We start from the raw sequence: 20,391 nt of genomic DNA, 5'->3' as shown, positions 1-20,391 counted from the left end.
GTTCTTTCCATGGGGTACAGTCCATTGGGAAAAAACTGCCTCAGTGTGGGTCCCTAATGGGCCACAGTTCTTGTTGTGCTTGTGTGGGCTCTTGGGCTGCAGCTTTCCTCAGGGCACAGCCACCTGCTCCAGCCTGGCATCCTCCAAAGGCTGCCATGTGGATATCTTGTCTGGTGTGTTTCTCCGTGGCTTGCAAGGGGGCAACCTGGTACACCATGACTCACAGGGTAATCTGCTGCAGTGCCTAAAGTAGCTCTTCATGACCTTCTCCATTGACCTTGGTGTCTACTGAGCTGTTTCTCTTACATTTTTCTTGCTCTTCTTTCTCGCAGCTGCTGTGTAACATTTCTTACCTTTTCTTAAGTTTTCAGAGAGATGCCATGCCATGATCTTTGTTGTTTGGCTCAGCAGCATCCTGCAGAGGCTTAGTCTTAGAACTCGGTGGAACCAGCTGTTTCTGGCATGTTGGATTGAATTTCCAAGGAAAAAATGTTTATGCTTCAACTTTAGCAAGTTATATGTGGTTTAATGTGGACTTTATCTGGCTGTCTTCAAAACTCTTACCTTATTCAGCTGTTCTGTATGTTTCTTCACACTGCTCACACTTGAATCCGTTTGGGTCAGACAGAAGCCCAAAGTGAAAGCACTCCTGTTTCTCTACTAAGTTCCAAATTTCTGTTTGGAGTGGTCTGCAAAAAACTAATCCAGGGTTGACACTATACTATTGTATGCATGATCTTGTTGCTTATGGTCCGCAAATACTCGATGGTCAAAATAGTCTGCAGGCATTGTCTGCCACAATTATTAAATAAATAAAAATTATAGTAGGTGACCTTTCATAACCAATCAATTTAGCTTCACTGTTTCCTTATATAACCTCTTAGGCTGCATGGTTTGAAAAGTCATACAGGCGAAAGCCTCTTCATATTGTAACAGTGTTTGGTCCCCCTTTAAATATTACCTTCTCTCCTACTCCCATTATCTAGGCTCCCTTCCCACAGTTTTCAGTCAGCAAAAAAAAAAGATAGCCTCACTTTTCTCCCCCACATGCTTGAATTGAAATGTAGGTCATAATCAATACAGATGAAACGTCAGAAAAGCTCCAGCCAGCCTCTAAGGAATTATGTGGCTGTTTTTGCCTGTTCCACTGGGTTGCTGCATATATTCCTCTTTCCCAACCTTTGAAAAAGCTGCGTTCTATTTGCATTCTTACATTATTCTAGAGGAGTATGAGGAGCAATACAGTTGAGTAAAATGCCTAGAATTTTGCACATGGCTTTTGATAGTCATTCAGATCCCTTTTAGGAACAACATATATTTTGACCTGACTACATCACATTTAATTTGCATGCATCTGTCTGCTGTTCAGCAGAAGAAAATCATTGTGAGGGAAGAGACTGACATGCCAAACACATGATTATAAGTGTTTATTTCTGACCCTTAAACATCCCCCTGAATATATAGTAGATGAGTATGGTAACACTTGCCTTTCTGATTTAGCTGCATTTGCTGGAACCTTTTTCTGATAACTGAAGTATGAGGCCAGAATGTGAAGGATCCTTAGTGAATGCCTGCGTTAATCAGCATGTTTGTCTCTAGGCTGCAAAGGTTCTGATTTCTGCTCTTTGAGAGATTCTAGTTCTAGCCAATTTAGCATTTATATGTGAAGTACATACACGTTGGCCTAGTATAAAGTAACCTTAGAGATGAAATTATACTGTCATTACAGAATATCTGTAGCTAATGAAATAAGAATTAACACTGAAATAAGGGTGTAGCTGTGAGTTGTGGCACTCTCCAGTTTTTTCAGAATTCCATAACATGTACTAGAAAAAAACATTAATTTTAAAAACTGGCCACTTGATCTCAAAACATCCAAAAGTTTTCAAAAGCTGCTCTATTTTTGAGGTGCATTCAAGAGATCTGCCTTTTCTGAAAATTCTATACAGCCAGATAATGTTCATGCAAAGAGGAGTTTTGCATTGAGAAATCTTTGTCCAGTTTGGTTTTAACTATGATGTGCAGAAATCCCCATGGAATATATTTTGTCTTTCCAAACAAAATATCAACTTAGCTTCTTTTATTTTTGATGTTTCCTGTCCCTAGGTGTGCCATTCTCTCAGAGAAGAGGTTCTGGATGATAAAGCACATACCTGAATCAAAACACAAAACAGTGTAAGAACAAAGGAGTAGAATTCAAACTGACTTCAATTTCTTTAGAAGGAACTGTAAGAGCCTTCAACCTTGCACAGTTCCTTCCATGTGCTTAGGAACAGAACACTACATCATGAGATCCTTCGAATTCACATTAAAACCCCATGACAGAACAAAGACTTCTGTATGATGCAGCTAAAATCAGTTGAAATTTTTCCAAAGTATTTTGATGAGAAAGAGAAGGGATCTGTTTACACGCAGGTTTTGGAGTGGCCTTGTTTTATCATGCCATTAAATAATCATGCTGTAAAAGTCTTCATTTAGATATAACTTCTCATCCCAGCTAGGAGTTACGAGTGAGGAAGAGTTGCACAGAACCAGAGTATGATCAGATAGGAATTGTTTTTTTTTTAAAAAAAGCAAACAGAAAAGGAAGTTTCATTAAACAGCTGCAAGTCTAGCATCACTGAAACAACTTCTATAGGTTTGTGGTTTTATGCATCATATGTATGGTGTACTTTGAAAATTTAACTATTTGTATTTGAAAGATACTGGAAATCGAAACAGACAGTGATGCACTTTCCTGCAGTGGTCTGCAGGAGATGTAGCAGAGAGAGTTAGAGTTTGTGAAAGGCTCAGCATGGATTTAATTTTTTGTTGCCATAGGCATCCCAGTTGTGTTGAGACCCAGCTTTCTGGAAGACGAGATACTTACCTGCAAAGAGCACTAGCAGGTACATTTTCAGAACATAGGGGAAGTAGATTGAGAAGGTGAATGGAAATGGTAGCTTGATTGAGTATGTGCCAAAGGATTCAAAATAAGGCAGTGATACACAAATTGCAAATCCTGTAAAAACATGGTAAATCCTTAGTCTAAAGGAAGTAGATCATCAAAAAGCGTAATGAACAACTTCATTACCATTAATATTTTATATACCTATACATACATATGCATTCATATAAATATGCATGTTTTCTCCTTGAGTTCAGTTTTATAGGTTTGGGGTGCTAATTGCTCTAAATACTAGAATTAGTAAGTATATTCTGTTCGCTAAGAAGTTCTGTCAGAAACAAATGCTTTCAGTGGGCAGAGTTCTTGATGTAGGTAAGATACCTTGCTAAGTATGGCCTGAGCCAGTAAGGTCAGCCTCAGCGGGGGAAAGGCTTTGGAACTTGCTGTCTAGTGTACTCAGTGTGGAAGGGAGGAATCCATATGTCTTTTATGAGGATTGCTTTCTGCTTTACAAAAAAGAACACTTTCCCATATTTTAAAAAAAAAACAAAATCAAGAAAACAAAAAACCCCAAAACCTACCAGACACACAAGCCCCAAATCCCAGATAGTTCCCATTAAAGAAAAAATAACAGAAAAGTGAGACAGAAGTGACATACATTAATATGAAGGTACATGAACATTTATGACAGCTTTGGCAACACATGAGGAACTATTTTAAACAAAACAGCAAGTGACATTTTACTGAAGAATATTAAGGAGGCAAATAGTTGGTACCCTTCCCACTTCCTTACCTTCAGCCAGAACTGAAAGGGGATAAAAGGGGATGCACAGTGAGAAGTTGAGCCATGTTAGTGGTAGGTAGTGTAGGCCCATCCTTGCCAGCATGTTGTAAATGTACCTGCAATAAGAGGAAAGCAGATGAGCTCAGAGGAAATTATGATGTCTTTGGAATAAAGAAATACTGTTGGAAAATTCAAAGGAATTTCAGAAGAGCTTGGAGCTGTCTGAGTAAATTTCAGAGCCAGCAACAGTTTTTGTTCAGACTCCAATCCCTGAAAGTAGATGGTCCATTTTTTCAGAAGAGTTATCTATGGCGCTACATTAGAGCAGGTATAAAGCCTTCCAGATAGAAAGCTCCATCAGAAACCAGCATTATTTCATACAGGTCCATCAGAAAATGGATTTTAGATGGGGGTGTTGCAACTGAGAGGGGCAGGCAGAATATCACTGTCACTTGTGACCGAGACAGTCCTGATTTGGCTACTGACCTAGCTGAATCAGTGCTAGGCTAGGAGAAGGTTAAACAGGAAGGCAATTGCAGGTACGTAACCTGTATTACATCTGCCCTTCTCCTGGACCTTAGTTGCTCACCAGTGTATTGCAGCATATTCTTTTTACTGTGGCTCTTACTGTTCCTCACTGGGAGACCAGAATGCTTAGTACTTCAGTCTCCAAAGGTGACTAATCTTGTCAGACTCCAAAGTGAGCTAATCTTGTTTTGATTTTAAAGTGGTACAGCAGCTCTCCAAACACTGGAGAAACAGGTCTGATTGCATTTTTGGTCACCTGAAAGACTTTTTGCACTGTGGGCTTGCTAGAGATGTGTAAATCTGTTACCCAAGACTTTCTGATAGATGAAACTAGTGTTAAACACACTTCCTGTATTCCCTTCTTACTGATTAATTTGATTAATTTTGCATTGTATCTGGACTGTAGAAGAGTGTGGTAGGCTGAAAATGGACCATTGTCTCTCAAAGTTGCCCTCCGCAACCTCAGGATAATTAAAATAATTTTTAATTATTGTTGCTTTTAAGGCTGAATCCCAACCAAATACAAAAAGGAAACAGTTACTCCCTCTCTACACAATTCCATGGGCTGTTACTGTATAAGCAGGAAGGATGCAAACTTAGTCTCCATATATCACTAGCCATGATGCGTAATAAATAGCCCTTCAGAGAAATTTAGGTCCCGAGAAGTTTATGTGGAAAAACTTGTAATACTTAAGAGTAATTGGCTAAAGGATGGGAGAGATGCCTGTGCACTTCTAGATATGAATACTTCTTTGAGATACTAGGATATGGCACAGATGCTGTAAAATAAATCAGGTAAGAATTCTAAATTTTTATGAGTTGTACTATGCTTTATTTGAATTGGTCATTTGCTGCTACAGACCACAGTAGCTTTCCTGCTGTTACTGCTGTGCTGCTTAACTGTTCTTTAGCAAGGGTAGAAAATAATGCTGCATCACTGGTACTATTATGCACTGACAGGACTTCACAGCCAATATTTTATTATACTTCTGGCGTTTCTCCAGCTGCACTGAACCCTTTCATTCAGATTAGATTCTACTGTTTTAGTTTTACAAACTTCAAAAAGAAATGGGATGAAACTATAATCAATTAATACAAGTAGCAGCCTATTAAAATATATTGCAAAATACTCTGAAGCTGACTTAAAATCTTTATCAATTCTCTCTGACACTTTCCTGTTTCAATTCTCTTTTATAACATAAGTTTCCTATGCTACCTAAAACCATGTTCTTCAGTCAGCCCCCTAAGCAATATATTTAAATTAGCAGAAAGCCATTTTAGCAGAAAAAAAAGTTTTGCTGCTATACATTAGTTGCTGCTGTATCTTCTTAAAATGCTTCTTAATTCTGTATGTACCTGTTCTAAGTCTACAAACTGAGGTGCACAGAGGCTTACATTACATATGGGAAATATCTGTTGTTCTTGTGGTGTGATATGTGCCCTGCTATACCAAAACTGTTAGTCTCCTGCAGCAGCTCTTGGCTTTTTGGAAACCACAGTCCAGTTAATCCACAATAGTCTTTCTGCCTTTGCAAGAAGTTCTGCTGGTGCTGCCTTACTGTGCTGTAAATCTTGGCTCAAACTGAATAAAAAAGTAAAATAATAAAGCAACAGGGTGGTAATGGCAACCAGGATGGTTTCAGGAATTGCTGTTCTCCAGAAAGTAGTTGTGATTGCCTTCTTAAATTGTTGTTAAAAACATCAAAGCCTTTGAACTACAAATGTTAATGCAGTCTGCTAATGTATTACTCCATCTTACATCTGTAAATTACTCTGCCTCTTAACCATGTGGATTCTTTAAAAAAATCACTACGTAACTTTAAAAGTTCAAGGTTTTATTTAAAAAGGGATAATACGCTTTGCCAATTTTGAAACAGTTAAATGAGCCTGCTGCACAATGGGGGTGGAGTTCTGCTGGCAGTAATAACCCATTTTCTCCTCATGGTTTTGATGTTGACTCCTTACCTGACCACATCTAATAAATTCCAAAGGAAAAATAAAACACACACGACATATTTCCCTTGAACTTCTTCCTGACTGTTGATCACGACAAATAAAACAATTATTCTCTCCATGATCTGAAAAGAAAAGAAAACTTTGAATTCAGGTAGTGCCTTCTGTAACTGTTATTTCTGTGGCATTTTGGCAAAATAGGGGGCCACAAGTGGATCCAGTTTTCTTTACACAAAATCAGCAGTGAATATTTTGTTTCATGGCCTGCTTTTGTTCAAGGTCCTGCAGCAAAGAGCAGTGGCCACTGCTGGCTGTAGCATGAAAGACCTGTTGTGGTACTTGTGGAAGTTGGCTTTCCAACTGGGAAGGCTTGGGTTTGTAGCCAAGAAAACCTGTCAATTAGCCCAGAGAGGTCATGGAAGCAAAGACTACTCCTGCTGCACCTGACTCCACAGAGGGCTGGCAGGGATAAGCTTCCTTGTTTGTAGGCTTTGTGGGAGGCAGTAGGGTACAGAAGGCCCTTCTTGGGGGGATCATATGCCAGAAGGTACTAATCTTGCACTCCCAGATCTGTTTTTCATATCTTGGAAATCTGGAATCTCTTTCATGTAAGATTTGCAGAAAGAAGGAGGAAAAGTAGAATTTCTTATCTTCTTTCTATCTTATTCTTGGTTATGGGAAGTGGGTTTAAGCTTGTCACTTACATGAATGATTGCAATAGTATTTAAGTCCTAAAATTTTTCTAGTGGTTGAACTTTATCCAACCCACAAATGAAAAGATAAAGTAGATTAAACAGGCAGTGTCTCCAGTTTAAAATAAATACTTTGGTAATACTAAAATTCAAGAAATTAAAAACAAGTGTGTCTTTTTGCAGCTTTCCTGACAACTCTTCTAACAGTATCTATGCCCTGTCCTGTAAAGTAAATGTATCAGTACTGCCAAGAATTGTCAAACTGTCCCAGAACAGTAACAATTCATTCTGATTTATACTCTATTTGAAAGTGTTGAAGTAGAAAACATACACCTAAGCTGTTGGTATGAATTGATACAGCTTCATTGGGTTGAGTTTTTTTACCCAATGCCATGTCTTCCATAAGGTATGTTAGTTGTAATGATTTCACAAGTTCAGATGTTAAGTCAGTTAAAAGTTACAAAATGAAAGTGGATTAACCAAGGTTGTTTTTATAAGAGCTGTTATTCTTCATTGGTTTCCCTGGACTCCTGCCTTAAACAAAGTAAGAATTTTGCCTCTCAGCAAGTTTGTGCAGTAGTTTTGCTACATAATATTTACAGGTTCCTGCATGGACCATTCTGGTCACCAACTCTTTTTTTTTCATAAACCACATCTGTCAGATAAAGCAGCCTTCACTATTCAGCAAAATTACGTCAGAGCAGTTTTTCATACAGAAAGAGAGCATGCCTATCCCCCAGGGATCTGGTTCCTCATCTTGGAAAGCACGGGGGGGCCACAACAGCTAAAAACATTTTCCTGTTTCTCACCCTCCTATGACCGTCATCTTGTGCTGCTGATCCCATAGGTCTGTAACTGAGGAACTGATTTTTAAAAAGGTCAGATGTTGGTAGACTTTTGTATAGATGGGTCAGGAAACAGAAAGTGAGAGCTCATATATGTCCTCTGCTTATACACTGATGCTGAGGAACATGGCAAAAACATGGGGGAACTGGAAGTATTGATGCAGATCTGAAACCAGATAGAACAGAGGTACAAGAAACACAGCAGGGCAACCGTCCCAAGTAGGAAATCAAAACAAAGGTAAAAGCCATGTGAGCACTGGGTGAGATTGTGTGCTGGAGAGAACAGATAAAATCTGAGTTAAAATTGTTAGATGAAGAGTGGTAAAGAATGGCGCATTGATGGTGTGGCCGTTTTGTTACTGACCCTAAAATCAGACTTGAGATGTGGAGAGAAAGTTCTGGAAAACTGTTAATGCAAGATGTATTTCAGGGATTTGCCACAGGTAGTTGTCCTAGAGACCAAGGACTTTATCATGATAGTGAAAAGATGGACATGTTCTTGGATGTCAGAGCTGGAAGATTTTACGAATGGTCACTCACTTTTCAAAAAGTGGCTGGGTGGAAATGTGCTAAAAAACAGCATGAGATAAATGATCGGGATCTGATCCCATTTCAGTGAGAGAAAGGACAAGCAGTAGGAAGGTAGTTACCATTTCAAACTCCAGTTTGAAACTCCAGTTTCAAATGGATATGTGCTGGCCAGTTGGACAGAATGACCACATTTCAGCCTTATAACATGGAAGCAGAAGCAGCTGTGGATTGTCTTCTCTTCCCAGGATACAAGCAGAAACATGAGGCAGTGAGAACCACCTCCCTGGGGCTCAGCAGATTTCCTCCATCAGAGATTCATACTGGGGAAGGTGAGAGTCATGCAGCTTTACTAATTACACATGATGGAACTCAGTAATCACACTGTAATCTTAAGCACTTGCAAGAGCAGGAAATTCCACATGGCACAAACTGGTCACCTTAAAGTATTTTGTTCCTGTCAGACTGCAGTCTCATCTGGCAAGCAATGGGCTGCAGCCACCAGACACTGAAACTGGAAGGACCTGGCCTTGGTCTGGAGCACATCTGTGGGGAAGGACACAGAGCTGGCTGCTCAGGACAATTGTGATGTCCCCATGAGAACAGACAGTGGCATCCTACCTCTTTTTCTGCATAAATCAGGAGGTTGCTTGCCTGCTTGCCTTTATTCTCTTTCCTTTTATAGCACTCCAAGCTTTAGGTAACCCACACAAATCAAAGGTAGATGCAGGTGTTTAGCAAAAAGCCTGGGGACATTTTCTGCAATGAGGAGACAGGGTACTTCTTGAAGAAGAGTAGTGTATGTTAATACTGTGTTGATATATTTACACATGTATGCATATACACATGGAGTCATGTACATTTATAAATACGCAGACATATACACACACAGATAAAATGCATGTATTGCTGCTCAGCTAAGGATTGTTTCCTGTATGGATCATCCATCCTTGCATGAATGAAGATGTGATACTCTCTGTAGCTACTCTCTTGCTTTAAAATATATAAAAAATAAAGCACAGAACTACAAGTCCTGTGTTTTCACATTCATAAAAAGGAAGGATGTGCTAACATATCATAAAGCATAAACATAATGTTTTCAATTTTCATTCCTTCTTTAAAATCAAATTGGAATTACCTTCCTTTTCTGACACTGATCTCTCATAAGATGCAGCAAGTTCTGTAGAGTGGTATAAATTTCTGCAAGGCAGACTGAGTTTTTTAATCAAGTCAGCAAAACAGAGCAAATTTGGCTAGAGAAAATAGCCCATTCACTTACATTTTTTAATAACTATGACTGTGCAATTTTGTACTTGGTACCTGAAATGCTTACATAGTTCTTCAATTTAGTGTATATTAAAAAAGAACAAAAAAGCAAAACAAAAACAAGCCCAAAAAAAACCAAAAGAAAGCGAGAAAAGTGTCACTATATTTAATGTGAAAAAATAATGGTTTTATCACAAAACCATGGTACATTGCTTTTGGTTTAGTAAATCAAATCTGTTTGCACAGGATGAAGAACTGCTCTTTGTTTCACAAAAACGCTAGTCTTTTCTTAGACCTTTCCTCTCTCCTTGCTATGGTGCCAGTCCTGTCAGCCTTTATTCCCTAGCCAGACTAACACATTTCATTGCCTTCTGTTTTGGTGACAACAATGACATGTGACATGTTCTCCTGCCCTCCTCCAATTTTTTGAGGTGTAAATGGCCTGAGAGCCATCTCTTTGAACCAGCTTTGTGACCATCCCCTGCCTCACCTTACCCCAGCACATCCGTCACACAGGACTCATCTTTCTTTCATGGTGTGACTTGGCCTTGACCTGCCTTGCTCTTCTCAGGTGCCTGGTGGCCTGAGACTTTGTCCCTCAATGAGTTTTTCCAGAAGACTCCTCTGAGTTTGTTTTTCCACTATCTGTATCATGTATCTCAAAGTGTTTTTCTGAAATGCTACTAAACCACAACAAATGCAATACTAGGCAGAAATCTTTCACTCAAGGATTCATTTACCTCTTGTATTTCCTGTAATATATATGTAAAATATATGTATTTGCTACAGAACAACCTGCCACCACGGGGCCCTTTCACAGCTTTTTTTATTCAATGTTCATTTATACTTTTATATATATTCATTGTTCATCCATGTGCTTCCCTGACATTGCCTGAGCCAGCTTTTCTCTAATCCTAGTGATCACCCAAGGTGAACTTCACTGTGGATGTGCATGAATATACCTGTTACAAGGTATATGTTAAGCTCAGGGTTGGAACAGGTGATTGGGAGCACAGAACCAGGCAGCCACTATCAAATTCTTGCACCTTTATCAATGCCCCGATTGTGCAGCAGTCTAGTAGGCTGCAGCAAGGTAAACATCTCTTAACTAACTGTCCTGCCCTAGTTCATTGTGGAAAACATACCTTTTTTTTCTTCCTAAGAGGCAGTGAAGAAAGTGTGATGAGGCATGTGGGATTAGTGTCGGCACACAGCTGCTTAACCTACACTCAGCAAAAGTGGGTGACCCACAGGACAGCAGAGTCTCCACTAAAGAGCTTATACATCTTGTTTGGACAGCATGAGACTGCTGTTAACATCAAGGGAAGAGAGTTGTTTGTGGTGAGAGTGCAGCTGGGGAAAGAACCAAAGATCCAAAACTATATTTGGTGTGAGGTGAACACTGAGAGTTACAGTGCCACATGGTTCCCTGAGCCGCCTCTCCATGCTGCCCAGAAGAGCAGTGCACAAACTGCACTGCCCAAGAAAGGTCACAGTTTTCTTGCTCAGAATATACATTTCATACTAATGTCATTTGTGGCAACAGAGAACAGTGTTTGTGCAAGCTTCCCTGATCTCTGCCTTGTGCAAGTCTGTCTAGGGAAGAAACAGATTATGTCAAGGCTGGGGAATGTGTAAACTCTGCCAGGACAAGGCTTGTTTTAATGACTAAGAGCAGGCTGCTCTTCTTTCCATGACATGTGAGGTTTGTTACAGGTCATACTAGACAGGAGTCTTCATTCTCCCCTAGATTAGCATCAAAGTATGTAAATCAAAGGATTTAGGCAGGGAAAAGCAGCTATTTCCATTTTGATGAATTTGCTACCATACTTAGGGAGCAGTGTAAAGAACAGAGATCTGTATTAGTCAATTAGTTAATTAGTTATTTAGACAGTTAATAGAGATTTGAAAAGAGGAACATCTTGATCCATGAATACATCATTTGACAAAAATGGGCTATCCAGAAAACTAAAAACATAACTAACTACTCTTGGTCTTCTACCTTCTGACTGCTGAGAGAAATATGAGTTTCACCATTATGCAGATACAGGATTGAAAAGGTTTGAAGGTAAATCCAAGTCATCATTTTGCTTTTTTCTAATGCATTAAGAAAAAATAACAAAACCTGAGATTAGCACCCAAAAGGAAAAAAAGAATAGTGCGGCAAGGAAAATGTCAGAGTGTCACCTTACTTTCTGCTATAGCGTGTGATGCTTTGGCTGGTTTTCTGCCTGCAGCTGAACATAAAACAAACTACTAGTTTTGAAAAAGACCAGCCTGGTTAAACAGAGAACTTAGTGGATGTCAGGGTAAAAGAAGAGAGTGCATCACCTCTGGAAAGAGGGGAAGATAATTTCGGGGGGACTACAGGGATGCTGGGAGGTTATGTAGGGAGAAACTTAGAAGGGCCAAGCCCCCCTGGAGTTTAATTTGATCACTGCCATTGGCCACTGACCCACTTCTGCTGGTTGCCACTCATCTGGAAATTTTCTGGATCTGCACTGGGGACCAAGCATGGGGTACTCATGATTCAGTTTCATTCAAAAAGAAGTAAGTTGACAGGACAGTTCTTTCTCAACCAGCCCAGTTCTGAGGAAGCGATTTGCAATTAGCAAACTATCAGCAAACCAGGCTGCCTGAGGAAGGGTGCAGGTACAGTATTCAGGGTAGTTCAGCCTGGGCTTGTGCCCAGGGGCAGCCATGGTTGATGTGTGTTGGTCATGAGAGGAGAGTCTTGAGAACGAACTTACCTGCAAAAACCTGGGGAGGAGACGGCTTTTGTCAATGCCGATGAGGATGTGTAGGATCTCCAATACAGATAACAACTGGCAAAGGCGCATTACAAGTCCTATGGAGTGAAACGTGTCAGCCAGTGAATCTACAGACAAAATTAAAAGATGAGAGGATGGTTATACTGGGGCAACTACTGGGTTTGCTTTTACCCTGTCATCACTGGAGATGACAAGAAATAAAGTTTATGCAGTACCAAACTTCTGGGTAGCAGAAGAAAAGCTTCAGAGGGTGGAGGAGGCAATCTGCTCTGTGTGTGTGGCTCTGATACAGAGGCACAAAGCTGAGAAAATAATTAAAATCCCTATACTTAATGCATGGGAAAATACTGTGCAGGATGTGTTGGTTTAGAGATAACTGCTTTAGGGTATTTCTAAATAGGAGAAAATGTTGAGGAAATGCATGAGGAATTTCTAAACACTAGGAGATGTTGAGTTCCTGCCTGTATCTGCACTGCTGAAAACAAGTAGTCCAGGAAGTAGGCATTTTATATGCCTACAACTGACCACCATTATAAGACACTTTAAATTTCCAGTCACTGGTTTCCTGGTTCTGTGTCTTAACCCCAGGCAACAGAGAGATAAATATATTGTAATGTTTTGGAGATAGTCATGTACAATAACCACAAAGATATTCTCCCCTAGTGGCTTCAGTAAGATTAATATTTGCCATAATGACTGGACCTAGTCACATTTAGGTTTATGTCTAATTCAAATGCTACTAGCATGCTACTGAATATGAAAGTTCATTAACAAAACAAGAGCTTCATTCTCAGTGTGGCACGGGTAGAAGACAAGCACAAGTAATTTGTTCCGCCTTTTTAATAGAGTGTCTTTCTGATTGAATTATAGTCCCTGGTACTGGACATACACATGTTCAGAATCTTATCTCTAATTTGATATTTCTTTGTGTCTGTCACTGCCACTTAAAATGTTCAAGGAAAATAGAGAAGGAGCCTTACCTTTTCCAAATGTCATGAACCTGATGATCATATTTGTAAATATCCAGGAATGTCCACAGAATTGCATTAAGTCGTATACAAACAGGTACATGTTCATGGAAATGCTGCGGAAAGTGAAAATAATAAATAATAAAGTAATAAAATATATGACTTACATTGTAAGAAACATTGTAAGAAACACTGGAAGAAATTGCACCCTCTTTGGACATGTTAATAAATCAAAGGAAAAGAGCTGAAATTGAGAGCAGCCCTACCATGAAAGGCTTGGGGGTGCTGGTGGATGGGAGGCTGGACATGACCCAGCCATGGGCACTCCCAGCCCAGAGAGCCAAACATGTCCTGGGCTGCATCCGGAGCAGCGTGGGCAGCAGGGCCAGGGAGGGGATTCTGCCCCTCTGCTCTGCTCTGCTCTGCTGAGACCCCTCCTGCAATACTGCATCAGCTCTGGGGTCCCAGCACAGGAAGGACATCAGTCTCTTGGTGTGAGTCCAGAGGAGGGTCAACAAGATGATCAGAGGGATGGAGCACTTCTCCAGTGAGGAAAGGCTGAAACAATTGGGATTGTTCAGGCTGAAGAAGAGGTTTCAGGATGATCTAATTGTAGTCTTCCAGCACCTGGAGCAAACTTTAAAAAGAACTTTTTACAAGAGCATGTAGTGACAGGACAAGGGAGAATGGTGTCAGACTGAAAGACAGCAGGCAAGATTAGATATTAAGGAAAGAGTCTTTACTGTGAAGGTGGTGGAGCACTGGCACAGGTTCCCCAGAGAAGCTGTGGATGCCCCATTCCTGGCAGTGTTCAAGGCTGCAAGAAGGATGGCATTCTGAGCAACCTGGCCTAGTGGAAGGTGTCCCTGCCCATGAGATGGGTGTTGGAACTAGATGAAGCTGAGTGGAACGTAACAATTCTTAATGTCCCTTCCAACCCAAAGCATTGTTTGAGTCTGTGAAATGTAAACAGATCAGTGAAAACTCTGTGTGTCTCTCAGAGGTCCCAGAACAGAACTGTGTCTAATGGATGAAAGGCTCCCTTTGTTGCTATACTTAGGATATGCCCGGAAAAATTTTCAGAGTTCCCACCAATCATTAGGGTGGTCTGGTGGCCATAAAGTGAAATTTGTGCCTCTAGAGGAAGAAGTATCTAAACAAAGGCACTCCATTAACTTCTGGATTCAAGTTGCATTTAATAAACAAAATCTTCTAACTTTTGTAGCTATTCTAACCTAGTTTTCATGGACAATCTGACTTTTTGCAAAACTTCATGAACTCTGGATACACCTAATTTCCCATAAATGTATTTTCTTCTGGTCTATTCTTAAAAGAGAGACTTACCTGTCCTCCAGCTGTAAGATTACTTTTTAGGAAATGAACTTGTTAATTTTGTACTAGAATTTATCTCCTGTGTTGGACCTATTAATTTCCTGCCCTAATAAGCAGTATTCGCTTCAAGTTGTGCCTTGATCCTGTGTGTTCTTGTGGCATGTCTCTGCCAAAAAACTTCATCATCTGTATCTGTACATTAACAAATGGAATAAATTTCTCTGTTCAAAACTATATAAATTTGATAAATGCCTATGCTTCATTCCTAGCATTGGATCAGAAGTAACAATACAGAGTTATTTAAATTGATCTAGTTAAACTCATCTCCTAAATTTTTATTGTAAGTAAATCCCATGGAAGTCATAAAAAGTGCTTGTCTTCCTCACCTTCAATTATGTAGGATGACAGCTATTCACATCATCTCTTCTACAAGCACAAAAAAATTGTGTGAAAAAAATATTTCCCAAAAGACATCATTGTCCTTTGATACTGTGAAAATAAGCCATATAAGGACCCAAACAAAGGAATCTGTTCCATATATACCTTCCTTTTGGGAAAAGTAAGATACAACTGAATTGAAGTAAAGTCCGGTGAGATCAATTACAGTTTAACACAAATTTTGTTACTGAATGACACTTTGTTCCATCTTGTGGTAAGAAAAAGGTGGGAAACTATATATTATAAAAAGAAAAAAAATTAAGAGCTATGTTCTGTGTTAAGAAACAGCCTTATTACTGGATGGATAGGAATTACTGTACGGAAGTTAGAGGAGCAGATATGAAAATCTTGAGGCTTTCCTGTCAGCAGCTCCACCACTCTCTTTGGTCTGATACAGCTGTGTGGGCTTCGCACTGGATGCAAGCTGAGCATATGGTTTCTCTCTTCTGAAGTTTAGTTTGCTACATCATTCTGTCATCCTCAGAGCCTGTCTTTCAGTAATTTGGTTGTATTTTCCAAAGTCTTCCTGCATTGGCTGGCTAGAAAACTGTTGTTTTTGCAGTTCTTAAGGTACTTAATCTTGACTAAACAGGGAGTACTATTTGTAAACTCAGCCTCACATTAGTGTTTTGGCAGTGTGGCAGCTGTTGCACATTAGAACACATCATCTTTAAAATATACCAGTGACTGCTGAAATGTGTACAGACTGTTGACATTAATGGAGGGCCCCATATTCCCCAAGGGGTGTAGAGATGTGGTGCTGGGCAGTGTGCTGGTGTTATGTGGCGGACAGATCCTGGCCCCAGAGCTGTGAGCAGCACAGTTCCCTCCCTTGCTGAAATTCTGCACTGTGAGGAAACAGCCCTGATCTGAGAATGCGTCACAGTTTTTCAGCCTACTTTGTTAAACCCCACACAAAAAGTACTTAAGACAAAACAAAAGCTTTCCGCAGAAGTGAAGAAATCTGAAGAGACTGAAAGGTGATTTCAGTGTGATAAAAGGAAGCTGAAATGCAACTTTTCACCAAGGACCTTCTCAGCCAAAGGCTGACCTATTAACCTATAGAAACAGAAGCGGGCTGAAGATAACCTATTTCCCTGTCCCAACAGCTCTGTGTCACAACACAAAATTCAGGCATTGGCTTCTATGTGAAATGTGAAGGGCAGAAGAGATGGTCTTTATTTAGATCCCTTGCTCTCATCGGTTCACAGCAGGGATGATTCCACATTTCACTCCCAGAACCTGCTTCTGCAGCATTGCTGCAGACAAAACACAGACCATCCATCAGGTAGTGGTTCAGGCCCTGAGCCTGCCTCAGACTTGCTGGCTTGTCTTCTAAACCTCACTTTGCTACCCTGGTGCCTGACCTGCTGCCACATCTCTCCCTTGTATTGTGATTTGCTTTGAGACATTCAGGTTTCTTTCATTTGAAGGCATTGTGGGGAGAGGGTGGTCATAGCACTCTACATTGATGACAGGAGAAAGAAACAAACACAGATCTTGCAGGAGATAGACCCAGAAGGCTGCACTTGCTGTCTGCTGTTTTAATTGTCGGTTTCACCTTACTTACTGTGGCTGATTTTATGCCAAATGCTTTGAAATGCTAGGGATGCACTTATCATATGTAATATCAGCCTTGCTTAGCAGAAAACTTACCTGCTTTCTCTGTGGGCTCAAAACCCAGAAAACTAGATGAAATGTAAGAAATGTCAGCACACACAGTAAAGATTTTATCATTTTAGTTGCAAAGCCTGTTGTATTTCCTTGGGCAGAAGTTTCACAAAGTGTAGCTGTTGCATTTTATTATTTTTATCACAAAGGTCTTCAGTGTGTCTCTGTGGTAACTATCATACAAGGCAAGTATGGTCTGAAGGGTGGTCAGGACCCTGTTCCCCCATGAGCTAAGGTGACAGCACAGCAGAGGCACCTAGATCAGGTCAGCCCTTGCCCCATCTGTGTGTCCCTTGCAGGGTCCCAGGAGGAAGGCTACCCCTCTGTTGCTCTCGGAGTTGTTTCACAAGGAGGGTCCCGCCCAGGCCTGCATGCACAGAGCACTTCCCTGCCCCTCAGGACTCCTGTGCTCGGCTCTCTTCCCGTGTGCCCGTGCTGGCTGACCACGCAAGAGGAACCAGCCCTCGTGCTGAAACTAGAGAGCAATGTTCCTTTTTTTTTTTTTTTTCCTCAGAAAGCAAGATCTACTAGAAAATTCCCTCTGCATACATAGTTTCCTTCTAAGTCACATTAAGTCATGTTGTTCTGAACTTCATCTTCCCCCTCCCACCTGTGACAAGCTGCAATCCCTGTAGTTCAGGAAGAAAAGAGCTTCTGAGTACAGCTGCTGTACTTTTCTCCCACAGTCACATCCCACCCACTCTTTATCCCCTTTCGTTTTTGCATTTGAGCAGTCTGTGTCACCTGCACTCAAGAAGTATTACCTGTTGCAAGGGTCGGATTGCTGCTGCTGCTCCTGAGCTTTCTCCTTTTTCCTCTCTGCAGCTGTAACAGCTGTTTGTTAGAACACCCCTCCTCTTTCCTCTTACCCCACCCCACCACGTCACCCTATGTAGCGCTAAGCAGGAACAGCACTGCACTTCCCGAGAAAGAAGTTTTTACACGCAAATATCTCCACTGCATTTGCCCTGACCCTCAGTCAGCCCAGCCTAGCACAACCCAACCTAACCTAACCTAACCTAACCTAACCTAACCTAACCTAACCTAACCTAACCTAACCTAACCTAACCTAACCTAACCTAACCTAACCTAAATTGTTTTATTGTACTTGTACAAATAAGACAGTCTGTAAATCTCTATAATTTATTCCTCAACCCAGAGCAATGTTTTGAAAGCTTACTGGAGGGAAGAAATGCAAGATTATAATGCTTCTTTTATGCTTAAATCATCAGCACTACAGCAATGCTATCAACTCCATCAAATGATAAGAATGGATGAGAGCACAGTAAAAAAGGAGAACTTTAAATTATTTCAGATAGAGGAAAGAATTTTCTAGTTACTATATAGAAATGTGTGGGTTTTCATGCCCCTGTGAAATATAGACACTACTTTCAGAGTGAAAATATGTGTTCATCCTAGTTTACTTCTGCTCAAGGTGTCTGGGATTTCTCAGCATAAATCAGATGAAGAATACCCTAAGTTGTTTATAAACTCTCTTCTGCCAATAAATAAGTTTTGCCACAGGCATTTGTGTTGAAATCACACCCCCTCCTGCAGTGAGATTTGAAATTTGACACTGTAAGTGAAGAGCACACTGAGGATGATTTTAAAATGTCCCTTACTGGATCTCATCCCTATTGCAAGTGGCACTGAGCTCCTGTCAGAACCATGCCTGTGGTGTCCTAGAAAGGTGCAAAATGCCTCCCTGGCTAGTGGATGATTTCCTAATCAGGCAGGCACAGTGGGACATTGTTTTTTCCATGGTTATGTGTCCCACCTGAGACCTGAGCACAAGGGTCACACAGTTAAAACTGTCTTTCCTGCCATATTTCCTGCAGCTTATTTCCACTGCTCCAGAATCATAATTTTCTAGGCTAAAGAACTCTTTTCCTTCTCAGGAGGAAATAATAGAGGGTTAAGCAATTAAACATACCACTGCTGAAAGCTTGTAAACAGCCTCCATACTGCCTGCCTCTGGTAGGACAGCTGGAGTGACCAATGCTGCCAGGAGTGGAGCTCTTCGCTGTAACCACTGTAAGATCCAGGAGCTGACAGAGCAGCTCTTTTCGAATACTTAAAAGCAACAAAAGCTCACATACTTTTGTGATGTGCAAAATACTTGTTGACTTATTGAAGTGACAATTGGGGGGGGTTGGGGGTGGGCTGACGCTGGCCCCATGCCAGGCACCTACCCATGAGCTGCTTACACATTCCCCTCTGCAGCTGGAGAGAGAAAAGAAAATTTAGCAAAGGTTTCAAGGGTTGAGATAAGGATTGGGAGAGATCCCTCAGCAAATGCCATCATGGGCAAAACAGGCACAACTTAGAGATATGAAGTGAACTTACTACTAACAAATCAGAGCAGGATAAAGAGAAGTAAAACAAACCCTTGAAAAAACAGCTTCCCACCACCCCTCCCTCCTTGCCTGCTCTACCTCCTACCCCAGTGGCACAAGGAGACAGGGAATGGGGATTGTGGTCAGTTCATCACCCGAGGCTTCTCCCACTGCTCGGGGAGAGAAGTCGCTCCCCTGCTGCACCGTGGGGTCCCTCCCACAGGAGACAGTTCTCCATGGACTTCTCCAACGTGGCTCTATCTGATGAGCAGCAGCTCCCTGCAAACTGCTGCAATGCGAGTCCATCCCACAGGCAGCAGTCCTCCCAAAACTGCTTCAGCCTGGGTCACTCTTCCATGGGGTGCAGTCCTTGCAAGGACAGGATCCTCCAGCCTGGCAGCAGAGGCCCTCTCTCCACTGGCCTCCCACAGGGTCACAGCCTCCTTCAAGGTATCTGCCTGCTCCAGTGCAGGCCTCCTTTATGGGCTGTGAGTGGATCTCTGCATCCTTGCAGATTGTAGATCCCTATGGGCTGCAGGAGCACAGCTGCTTCAGCGTGGGCTGCACCACGGGCTGCAGGGGAATCTCAGCTCTGGTGCCTGGAGCACCTCCTGTCCCTCCTTTTCACTGACCTTGGTGTCTGCAGAATTGTTCTTCTCACATGTTTTCACTCCACGCTTCACTGGCCACAGTTACAACTACACAATTTTTTGTTTTGATTTCTTCTTAAATCTATTATCACAGAGGCATTATCACCAGCTCTAATTAGCCCAGCCAGTCAGTGGCGCATCCATCTTTGGAGCCACCAGAGACTGGCTCTGCTGGACATGGGGAAAGCTTCAGGCAGCTTCTCACAGAGCCCACCCCTTCTGCTACCAAAGCCCCAGGCCATGCAAACCCAATACACAAGGGCGCCAGCAAGGGCTTGCAAGCTGGATTCCACCTTGGGTCCACGGTGGTGGCCACCCCTGGTACAGCCTAGTAGGAGGCAGGGGCAGCCAGGGCAGCTGCATCTGACTGGTGCTGGGGAGGTGCTGTCCACCACTGAAGCATTTTGAGGGCTTTCTTTTTGCAGCAGAGTGGCTCTATAGGGTTGATGCTCATTCGCTGCTGAAAAAAAATCTCCTGGAATGATGGCATATGAAAGGAGTGATGTTGTCCTCCAAAAGGAATGATGTTGGTGCCTACTCCATGATGAGCGATGAGGCATGGCAAGGGGCAATGAACAGAAAATCCACTGCAAAGGTATACTTCTGACCTGAACTGTAATGCTTATTAATCCACACATTGGTGTGGCAATGCACTGCAGGGATGGAGCCAAGGTACAGGGCTTATAAATCAATTATTACATGGATATTAAACTTCTCCTTTGGGAGATGTAGAATACAATTC

General features: G+C 41.5%; 1 protein-coding gene across 2 annotated transcripts; it reads right to left on the bottom strand.

The window, feature by feature from the left end:
- Positions 1 to 1,412: 1,412 nt before the first annotated feature.
- On the bottom strand, positions 1,413 to 17,515 carry HACD4 (3-hydroxyacyl-CoA dehydratase 4). 2 transcript variants are annotated; one of them, XM_005522654.3, is made up of 7 exons: positions 17,428 to 17,515; positions 13,235 to 13,338; positions 12,234 to 12,361; positions 6,165 to 6,277; positions 3,681 to 3,787; positions 2,870 to 3,001; positions 1,413 to 2,153 (listed from the first exon to the last, which is right to left on the bottom strand). In XM_005522654.3, exons 2-7 carry the CDS (start codon positions 13,329 to 13,331, stop codon positions 2,071 to 2,073), a joined length of 660 nt encoding a protein of 219 aa, XP_005522711.1. In that variant the 5' UTR covers positions 13,332 to 13,338; positions 17,428 to 17,515; the 3' UTR covers positions 1,413 to 2,070. The 2 variants fall into 2 exon arrangements, with proteins under 2 accessions (XP_005522711.1, XP_087910389.1); XM_088054263.1 differs by having other exon boundaries at positions 12,234 to 12,331.
- Between the last annotated feature and the right edge of the window lie 2,876 nt (positions 17,516 to 20,391).

Source organism: Pseudopodoces humilis, chromosome 4 (assembly GCF_049639895.1).
Source record: "Pseudopodoces humilis isolate 2021_Gansu_Grassland_sample_001 chromosome 4, ASM4963989v1, whole genome shotgun sequence".
NCBI classification, from domain to species: domain Eukaryota; kingdom Metazoa; phylum Chordata; class Aves; order Passeriformes; family Paridae; genus Pseudopodoces; species Pseudopodoces humilis.
Note: the sequence above shows the minus strand (reverse complement) of the source record. Positions and strands in the feature narration are given on the sequence as shown.